Raw genomic sequence first — 11,217 nt, forward strand, 5'->3', positions numbered from 1 at the left:
ACCTGCTTCATTAGGGACTCCTAGCTAACAGCAGGTATGACCTGCTTCATTAGGGACTCCTAGCTAACAGCAGGTATGACCTGCTTCATTAGGGACTCCTAGCTAACAGCAGGTATGACCTGCTTCATTAGGGACACCTAGCTAACAGCAGGTATGACCTGCTTCATTAGGGACACCTAGCTAACAGCAGGTATGACCTGCTTCATTAGGGACACCTAGCTAACAGCAGGTATGACCTGCTTCATTAGGGACTCCTAGCTAACGGCAGGTATGACCTGCTTCATTAGGGACACCTAGCTAACAGCAGGTATGACCTGCTTCATTAGGGACACCTAGCTAACAGCAGGTATGACCTGCTTCATTAGGGACTCCTAGCTGGTACCTGGGAGGACCCACTTTGTTAGGGACACAGCTAGTACCGTGTAAGACCCAATATATTATGGACACCTAGCTAGTAATAAATAGGACCCGTTTTTGCCTCCAGAACTGCTTCACGGGTAGAGGAGCTATGTAATTTAACAAATTAAATTATTTCCACAATTTAAAAAACCGTTTTTTCCCATCTGCAATGTAGAACAGAAACCATTGCTAAGGACATGTCTGTGCTTTTCCTAACTGCCAAAAGCCGACCATTGTTGTAAGGCTCGAGGACGAATGGGGTTAGCCTTTAGGGCAGCGCTGTTTATTTTGCTGAACACTGGCCCTGAGGAGAGGTGGATGTAGGAGATGGGTGGATGGGTCATTTTATTAATTGTAGATTTAGAGCTTTTTTGGTTTTTGATATGCAGCGCACTTGTAAAATGGAAATAAAAATATGATGTATTACATGCATATGTATATATCTTTTTATTAATAGATGTTTATTTCACATGTATTGTGATAAATGGGAGTGGGTATAAACCCATGACATTTGGTGATGGGTAGAGGGGTAGGGCTGTTAAAATGTGAGACATGCAGAGAGATCAGGTCAGAGGGAGCTGCAGGGAGAGGGACTGTCCTCACACAATTATCTTGGTAAACTCCAAGAGGTCACCGTGTAGTTTACAGTGATACATCTGCTGGACCTGATGAAGATCTGACAGCAAGAGTGATGGTGGGGGGGCGCAAAGCATGATGGGATTGGCGCTGACCAGGAGTGGAACAGACATCACAGATGGTATATTATAGTGCAGCAATGGGAAAATCTGGTGCCTGGTAACATAATTATACCCTAATATTACGAAATGTTTAGAAGCCTGCCTCATTTATGGATCTCCTAATCATTTGTTTACATCTGGGATGGCCAGAGCTTTAAAAAATATTGCCGCTAATTGGTTAAAATACAGTAAAACTTTGTAAAATAAACTGATAAAATAACACCAGTGGTTTCATGTTAGTTTTATGATGCATATTTTTTATTTTTTTTATAAGAAATAGCCTTGCAACATGTTCATTTTTGCAGGAAAATCCTACCAGACATTCCTCCCATAAAAACAGAACTGAAATATAGGATGAGCTTGGAGGTGGGCGGGACCCTGCCAGCCAATCACTGAAGAGCTGTCCAGCACGCCACTTGCACCGGTTTGTGTTGAGCTCAGAGCCCCTCCCCCCCCCCAGCTCCCTCAGGACCACGTATGGCTTCAGGCAACTAGGGGTTGTCTGAGTGTCGCAGACCAATCACGCTTGGGTGCAGCTTCTGTCGGCCACGCCCCTTTTCTATCAAACAGACCCTCAGGCACCTCCCCCAAACAGATGTCTCCACCCCTCCGCCCGGTGTCGGGGTTGGGTGGAGTGGGGAAGGCTCCGGAAAACTCCCTCTTATTCCCTATCGTGGAATGCAGACGTGCAGACCCACATGACAAATGCGTGACGCATGGCTCTCCGGTCTAGTGCCTGTAATCGCACACATTAACATGCTAACACACACACGTTGTTAGCAAGCAACTGGAATAGATCCTACTGTATTGCATTCTGGGTCTGCTTTTACCATGAGCACACATGCATTTAAAATGCAAGCATTACATGCGACGCAGCCCTCCCCTCCGCGGTGCTGCACTATCGACTACAGGATGTTGCTGGCTCCGAGACGTTTTGAATCTGACCCACCTGGCTGGGATCTCCTCTGTTTATCTTCTCCACATGATCTCCTGCACCTACATGCAGGTGTCTCCCCCAGATTCTCCAAGTGATGCTAGTTATCTCTATTCATATCAGTAAATGCACAATTAAAGCTCAGGTCTTCATCGAAAGCTCCCTCTGCCAGGCTCTGGGCACGAGGCCCTGCTCTGCTGCTCTTCTCAGAAGCGGCACTCCCTGCTTCTCCGTCATGCGTACGTGCGTGGGGGTGGGACTGAGGTGTATCAGTGCACATGGAAGCCGGCCCTTGTCGAATCGGGCTTTTACCTGCCGGCTTAATAGGGCAGACTCGGCCGTCACTGCATCGATCGTCTAAGAGAGCCGTGTTCGGGATGAGTGTTTGGGTCGTGCAGCTACACTTGTGGCCCTCAACCCAGATTTGTTTTACGGGGTGAGCTTTTCATCACAAAGGGGAGATGACAGAGACAGAAAAGGAGACATAGAGGAAGGGTATGAACAGGAAGGCAGAGAGGGGAGGGGAAAAACAGCGGGTGTGATAGCCTAGCGCCCTCCACTGGCCGAAGCGCTGTGTCACGTGGATGGTGGAAAAAATACAGGGAATTGCCATGTGCTCTTCATCTGTAGGGTCTTGCAATTTCACCTTATTGGGTTATACGAAACAGACCAAGGAATGAATGTTTCATATTGATTAATCTGTTCACCGTGTTTAATCCTCGTAATTGACACTTGTTCATCTGTATGCTGTCATCTGGCAATATTCATTTACCTTCAAATGCTGATAAATCAGCAAATTAAAGCTTAATTTGAACATTTTGCTGGAAGAATTTCTCTCAGCTGTCTTCCGAGAATATGAACATTGCTCTAACTGCTTCCTCTAAGCCAGACCCTGCAGAGTCGCATGAAGATGCGCTTATGAGATGCGTTTTGATTGGTGCTTTTATTTACGTAACCACAATGTATTTTCCATCCACCGCTGTCGACATGCCTAACCGCAGGCTTTCGGCTTCAGCTGATGTGCAGTGCTGTGATTGTGTGCTGCCACCTAGGGGACATTGCCATACATTACATCTTAGTACGCTTTAGCGGTAAGTAATGATTCACCTATATATAATGCCCTGCTCAAGGTTTCCATAGCAATACGGCAAAGCATGCTGGGTTTTTTTTCTGAAGGAGTTGACAGATTGAACGTCGTTACGGTAAAAGGTCTTATTCCGCGCACTACACTGTTCATTTAACAAATGGAAATTAGTTTTGCTGTATATCTTACCTTAGTGTAACCTTTGTCTTACAGCCATATGTCCACACCTTTGATATCAGTGCACTAAAAGGATTATTAAATGAATGATTTAAGATACCAGGCTTGGGTTTTTGCCAGTACTTCATTTCACAAGCTGGCTGTCAGTTATTCAGCCCTTATTCATGAGTGAGCCTCTCTTAGATAAATCTTGGGCTGTACAGTGCGGATTAAAGGTTGCAATCCCTCATCTTCTTCATAACCTGCTATGATTGCTTAACTTGGGTTGATTTTAGGGTTTGATAAGAGGATTGCAGTCTTTTCGAGTCATGACTACAGTGGAAGGCGGACCCAGGCTTGGGGGGGGGGGGGGGGATCACTCTAAGGTGACCCTCAGCCTGGCTTGGAGCCAACTGCCACTCTCATCCGCAATGCCCAAGCGGCCAAGTTCCATAAGGGAATGCTGGCTTTCCGGAGATTTCCCCCCAGGCAGCACGGTGCCTCAGACACACAGCCCCTCCTCAGTGGGGCTGCTCTGGTCCTCTTTTGGCTGTTCCAACCTTTAAGTCGATCGTCTGACTGGGCAGAGACACTGATATAATAAGATAAGACCTACGTGATTGAATAAAACTTTGATTTCTGATTGGTGCAAGTTTGAGTTACAGAAATTCTTTGATTTTCACAAGCTCCTGTATGAAACAGAGCACAGCTTGAGGCCAACCATTTATCCAGCAGCCCAGAGCAGTTTGCAGAGCCTTACAGTGATATGTTTATCCTGCAAGCCATGGGATTTGAGCCTACACTCCTCTGCATGCAAGCACAAACTCCTAACCCAAAGCAACAGCTGTGCTCTCACCATTTAGGATATGCACCTCCACCCTGACAACACTCCCAACTCTCTGCTAGGTGGCAGCGTGACAGCAACAGAAGAATATTCCCTTCCACATAAACATAAACATGGGTGGAGACTTGCCAGCTCCATCCCCGCGAGCTTACTGAATTGATCCTGATTACTATGAAGCGCTTTCCGCGTTATAAACGGGCAGGGTGAGTAACGTTGATTGGGGTCTGTCCCAGAGAGGAGAAGAAATCTGAAAATTACATGTTCGGTTTGAAGGAAGACGAACGTCCAACATAACCAGTGCCAGACATAGCCAATATGGCACCCTCGGCTCACCGCCGGGGCCCACCGTTCCGAGGCAAGTGGAAATTAGCTGGCGCCCCTTCATAAGTTGGCGCCCTAGGTGACCAGCTATATTGCCTTGATCAGCACTGACCAGAACCGACATAAACACGGTGAGAATGTTAACAACGGAACCGGAGCTACTCTCAAATCCTGAGCGTTATTGCTAAGTACGGAGCCGTCATAACACTAAAAATGACTATGAGCCGTATATAGAAACTTCAGCTGGAGATATGCTCAGTGCCACCGAAGGACAGGAATGAAGGAGACAGACTCTCTGCAGCATCGTGACTCTCACCAGGGGGAGCAGCCTCGAGATGGGCGGATGCAATCTCCTTTAAACTTTAATTTCATGGAAAGTTAAGATCCCCCAGGAGGGGGCGTAATGCTAAGATAGCTGCGCTGCACAGGGGAAAACTGCATTTCGAGTCCAGCTATCACGGCGCAGGCAGAGAATCCCTCTCCCTAGGGGTGGGGGTGATTTTTTTCGCCGTTAATGAAATCATTTGATGAGGTCACTTAAAACGCGGGATCTCATATCTACTACCCCATGGGATTATTGTCCCACATGAGCGACCTGTGATCACATCTTCAGTTTTATTTGGCATCAAAAACTATTTACAATGGGGAGAGAAAGCGGGCTACTCGTTTTTTCAGACCAATAAATCCTGCCGAATGTGAAGCTGAGGGTGATAGAAAGTGATACTGGTAATATGTCAGATCGGTACCATGTTATGATTGAAGAGCCCGGCATTCACCTCAGATGTGCTGTAAAAATACTCGCTTATAAACCAGACACTGACTAAGTTCGCAATATGAGAAATGCTAGTTTAATGTCGCTGTGGATTTAGTTTAAAGGATGGATCTGGCTGACGGGGAACAAAATGAATTTCGTTTTCATTCTGATGAAACAACAACGAAACAAAACGTGCAACACGCAAAACTTGGTTAAAGAAATCTGCTTTCATCCTCCGCTGTCTTTTTAACCGGGAAACGTTTTCTGGGATAGGCCTATAAGTGATCATTTCAATAGCTCTTTGTGTCCTTACCTAAGAAGGTGCTCATATTTTAAAAATCGTTTAATAGACCTTAATCATCCATGGTGAAAGGGCTTTTGGATTTGTCGTGGATAAAATACCTTCAGAATACCTGTCTTGGTTTTGAATAGAGAAGAAAAATACCTGTTCCGCTTGCTGTTGTTCGCGTCTTACAATGTTATGACGCATTTTTAAACGGAGTTACGTTTCATCAAGTCTTTTCAAAGCTATAGTGCACAGAACCAGTGTTTGGTATTAACGTTAATATCCAGATACTATAGTATACTTGTTTCTATTTGGGATCCCGTTATAAAAAATACTATAAACTTTTAATGATTGCGCATTGTCATTATCAAAATATATTTCATTATATATTTCATCCACGTTTGTATTGTGGGCCTAAAGTGGGTGTAATTAATAATTTTTTTCGCCGAAAAAATTAAATTTGCTCTGTCTGCCCTTGGCTTTAGTGTATTTCTACTTCTCTTATTCGCAGCTGTATCATATTAACTGCTCTCTATTAAACACCCCAACGTTACGCAAAAATACGGAGTTCCTTAATATTTAGACAAATGAGGAAAAGGTGAGAAGTCACGTTTTTCAGCTGCGTACACGGTTTTCCCCCGGCCGGTAGCCGTGGTTATGTGAACTTTTTTGACAACATCGCCACCATATGGGAGATCAACGCATTTCTACTGTGTTTAAAGCAAGGAGCTCGCTGCACGTAGCATTTGACTAGCTTTCCTGTTTACTGTAATTAAATTAGGCTATTTAGGTTATTACTATTACAATATAATTGTTTATACCAGACTGCACAATGCTAAATATGTTTACAAACCAATTGCCCCCTTGTTTGGTCCAGTTTTCTTACACGGCTTTTATTATTTCAGGCTGTTCGTATATTTGAGAAAACTATTTATGAAGGATTTGTTTCGGGGAAGACGAGTCCATGAGTGGTATCACTAACTAATCACTAACACAACCTATAGGACATATTCGGGTAGGATTAACTCATAGGGGTGATATTGGAGCGTGGTTCCAGGCAAAATAGTGAAACATTGAAATGAACTACCGCGGCGTTCGAATTTTACATTAGGCCTATATATTTCTGCGTGATGTTTAAATTTACCACATGGTGGCAGTGCCGCTGTAACCTGGAAATAGGGCTGTGACTGAAGGACCCGACTCCACACCAAACATTCTGGTTTTTAAGCATTTATCATTACAATGTTGGACAAACCATCAATCGTGTCATGTAATGTTCTGTATGATATCTTTTCTTTAAGTCAACAGAACACTACTGTAAGTTTGCAATTTATGGGTCTGTAGTATCATCAGTTCAGGAGAACATGTAAATACAAACACGTACCGTCACTATATATTTAAATAATGGTGCGATAAAGGCTTGTTTGTTTTTACCGGCACATGTCACGGGTAAACTGGTATATTATGCTTGTAGTGTATGGTTAATTTTAAACACTATATGACAATGACATTGTGAACTGGCAAAAGACAAGCCAAATACCAACATACATAAGTAGAAATGTATTCTTTGTAACGGATATTGGCCCGTGTGATTCCTGTGTATTCACTAAATAAATTAGAACAATTACGGTGCCGGCCTACTGGCTTTCCTACTGCCAGTGTGCAAAACCACGCCTTGGAGTCCTGTCACTAAGCCGCCTTCTTGGGGCACATCCAGGCAATGTGATTAATTCCCCGCAGCACGTCTACTTCACGGTCCCGTTCTTTCAAAGTCGGCCCTCCTGGAAAAGTGGCCTTTTTGGTGTATCGGGGCGTATGGAAATGAACTCTGACGTGTTTGCACATACGTCCGATTTTTATGGGCATAATATTATAAATATTTGATTGAAACCCCTAAAAGTACACCCTACACTGTCGGGGAATTACTATTGTGCGGGTGAAGACATTATATTAATGTGACGATACTTGCGGAATACCCAGACGTGATAAATTTCCATCACCGGGTGGCGTTATTGAGGGAGGCCGTTCTAACTTTACAATTTTATTACATTTAACATGAACTACTTCTTTTTCAACCCGAAACTTAGCGACCAGCTTCGTTCTGCCATTAGTCAATTATTTCGGTCTTAATATTCAACAAAAATGTGTAACTAAACACACGAAGATGGAGTCAACTTCATATAATTAAAATATACCTGATGCAAATATTGCAAGAATACATTACTGACAGAACCAACGCGTCCACAAATAAAACGTTAAGCCATTCATCTTATAGTATACGGTCTTTTTGTAAATAAATAACAATGTGTGTTGTTGTATGGCGCCTACATTATGGTTCCAGTCAGGTATCTGCATTTTAAAAGATGGAAATAAGTCTCCTACCCTTTACGGATAAAGAGGAATTAAGCATTAAATGGTCAATGTTTGTGTGACAATTGAAGCAAATGTTGCAGTTTCATTTAAAAAGTGGTGCCGTTTTAAATGTTCTGTGGGCGAGACCCATCATTATAGCGATTGAAATCAATATCTTTCCGCTCTTTAATCCTATTAATTAAGCGGCCTCCCTGATTGGACGAATAGTTAATCCCAGTGGGCTTCACTTTGCTACTAACGTTCAAGTGGGACGGAGGACGAGTCACTATCTGCCCAGGGCGAGGGCAAGACGCGCTGCGAGCAGCCGACAAGAAGACATTCATGAAGCCATAGGTACGTCTACCATTACCCCGCACGGCGCATTTATACTAATATTTGGGCACACTGTGCATACATTTGCATTTTTATGTGCACGGAAGTTAATAAATTGGGCGACGGGCTTTTCTGAAAGAAATAATACTGGCAAAGCAGGGAAAGTGAGCCCCCGCGGAATAAGGCAAGGCAGTCTTTATAAGAAGGGACAGAGGCATTTGTATAAACGATCATTAGAAAATGAACGTTGGGGAAGAGAACCTGCTGAAGTCGATCAGCAACGACACTCTGCTGGACCTCACTCAGCGCTACGGCCAGTCCTCTTTCGGCTTCGGAGCTGGCCATGGTGCTGGAAGTCCTGGGCGCTATCCACTCACGCCGGCCGCCGATTTCCTCTCCGGCCAGGCAGCCAAGTCGGCGGAGAGCGGCGGCGAGCATACCAGCGACGACGAGGACGGCTACGACGCGCTGGATCCCAGGAAGAGGAGTACGGGCTTCGACGACGACAAGCACCCGGGATCCCTGTCCAAGAAGCCCAAGGAGCAGAGGTCGCTGCGGCTGAGCATCAACGCGCGGGAACGCAGGCGGATGCACGACCTGAACGATGCCCTGGACGGTCTCCGCTCCGTGATCCCTTACGCGCACAGCCCCTCCGTGAGAAAACTCTCCAAAATCGCCACTTTGCTGCTGGCCAAGAATTACATACTCATGCAAGCGCAAGCCCTGGAGGAGATGCGGCGGCTTGTAGCCTATTTAAACCAGGGACAGGCCATCACGTCGCCCATCCCAACGGCGCTGGCTCCCTTCGGACAAGCGGCCGTGTACCCCTTCACGGGCACGGCTCTGGCCACCTGCGCCGAGAAGTGCACCTCTTACTCCGGCACATCGTCCTCCATCTTCAAACACTGCAGCGACAAGCCTTGATTAAGTTTCTTTCCTCGCCTTCATCCGTCCACATGTCAGACTCTCGATTTATTTAAGTATTTGATTGAAAATGAGTTTCGTCCGATCCGTAATCATACACTATGATCAAATAAATTCTGTCATCCACATATAATAGATCGCAACCCAAGACATCTTTACTAACGGCTTGATTCGTATTGGGATGGAGCGTTCAAATCGCTGTTAACCTTAAAGTTGTACTTTCTCTTTATTTTTATTATATATTCTTTTCGTTTGCACAGTTATTTGTAATTCCGTGTAACAAAACCGTTTATGTCATGATGTAGTGTGGAACTACATGCTCAGTTATATACTGAATGAGCGACTGGCTGGACGTGCTGGATTTGAAAGTTTTCGGAGGTTTTCAGTTAAATTTCCTATATGTAAACTATGCAACATTCAAATGTGATACAAATCAGTGAGGCATACATGTTGTCATTAACGTTGAACAGCCATTACTAATGAGGCGTGATCGTCGGTTTTGCTAATTATGAATGATGTATTTCTCATGACTACAGTTTAGACGATGTGGGGGGGGGAGGGAAATGTAATATATTTTTAAAAAGATGTGTACAGGATGTTGGCTTTGTTATTACACACTTGATTGTATTGTACAACTGTGGGAAACTTGATCAAAGTATCGATATCAAGGCATTAATTACAAAACACTACATTGATAAAACATTTGATTGTGTTGAGACATTGAATTTCATATATTGTTTATATGTCTTTATAATTAAAACATATATATATTCTTCAGGATAACGTGTGAATTCGTCCCAGAATGGGTTTATTTTGAAAACAATGGAAATTACAGAAATTCCCGTACCCTTCGTAGAATATTCAGGCTCATATATTGAAGTACAACAATTAAAAATTTTATACTATGGGGAAAAAATTGTGAAGCAACTATTTTTACAAGTTGTCCAGAAAAAAAGTAGATGTTGCGTTGCCTACTTAATTTATAATACTTGTAATTAACCTTTTATGAATTATTCTTTACTCTTTAGAGAAATTAATTGCAGTTTATGAAATATAACCAGATGATTAGCCACTTAAAAATCCTTCCCAGTTATTTTGAATATCCCCAGTTATAAAGACACATAACGTTTAAATCGTTACCATGTATTCATTCCGGTTTTTTTCCCTGAAGGTTGTGGTCAAACGGTGTGCAAGGAAATATCGGAATTTATCCATTTAATGCCGTTTAGAGTGTAATTATAACTTAATACATTCAGTATGTAAAATATATGTATAAAAGACTCGCCATAAATAAATACCCATTTTGGAGTTCGTACCACTCTGTGCTATACATTTTGGATGTATAATCCTATATATTTTAATCAGTATAAATAAAACCTATCAATGATGTAACCCACCTGCGACGTGTCGGTAGGTATTACGGAGGCCTGCAGAGCCAGTCCCGAAGTCGCTGACCCCTCTCTCTGTGTCTGCTTACGGGACCCTCCCCGCGGCGACGTCAGATCGAGATTAGGACAGTTCGCTGAAAGTCTCCTGTCTCACGTTGAAATGAGCAGAAAAACATTAGCGGTGAACAAAGGCAAACATCAAGTTTTAAAATGACACGGTTTTCTCCGATGGACCTAATCAGAGCAGGATAACATTTATGAAGTTAAATAATAGGCCTATAGGTTAAAACACTGTTAGCGCCACGTTTTATTGCAACCTACAGCTTACATCATTCAATAAAAAAGCTTTATATAAGCATACAGTAGGCTAAATAACTTTTCAATAGTTGCTTAAACCGTTTCAGAACTTATTTACAAATGTTTTCAACTATAGGACGAGAGGGAATGTTCTCCTGAAGTGACCTCGAGGCTAAACCTCTGACATTTTTTGCCACGATAATCTGACGTAAGATTTGACCTTAACACTCACTTTCGAAATTTTAATTGCTTATCAAGGCACAGTAGTGACAATTGTACTTTCTATGGTTTCTTGGCCGTATTAGGTAACGCCGAGTGAACACAAAGACGGGGTTTGATTGAGTAAGGGCCTCTGCGAGTGATTTATTTTGAAATGCGACGTCCGCTCATATTACCAAAGGGAAAGTG

The 11,217-nt window shown here is 43.4% G+C and overlaps 1 protein-coding gene across 1 annotated transcript; it reads left to right on the plus strand.

Annotated features, from left to right (window-relative positions):
- Nucleotides 1-8,104: 8,104 nt before the first annotated feature.
- bhlhe23 (basic helix-loop-helix family, member e23) lies at nt 8,105-9,897 on the plus strand. The gene has a single exon (XM_023798963.2). The coding sequence runs from the start codon at nt 8,441-8,443 to the stop codon at nt 9,122-9,124; it is 684 nt and encodes a 227-aa protein (XP_023654731.1). The 5' UTR covers nt 8,105-8,440; the 3' UTR covers nt 9,125-9,897.
- Nucleotides 9,898-11,217: the final 1,320 nt, after the last annotated feature.

The sequence above is a fragment of the Paramormyrops kingsleyae genome, chromosome 18 (assembly GCF_048594095.1).
Source record: "Paramormyrops kingsleyae isolate MSU_618 chromosome 18, PKINGS_0.4, whole genome shotgun sequence".
Classification (NCBI taxonomy): Eukaryota; Metazoa; Chordata; class Actinopteri; order Osteoglossiformes; family Mormyridae; genus Paramormyrops; species Paramormyrops kingsleyae.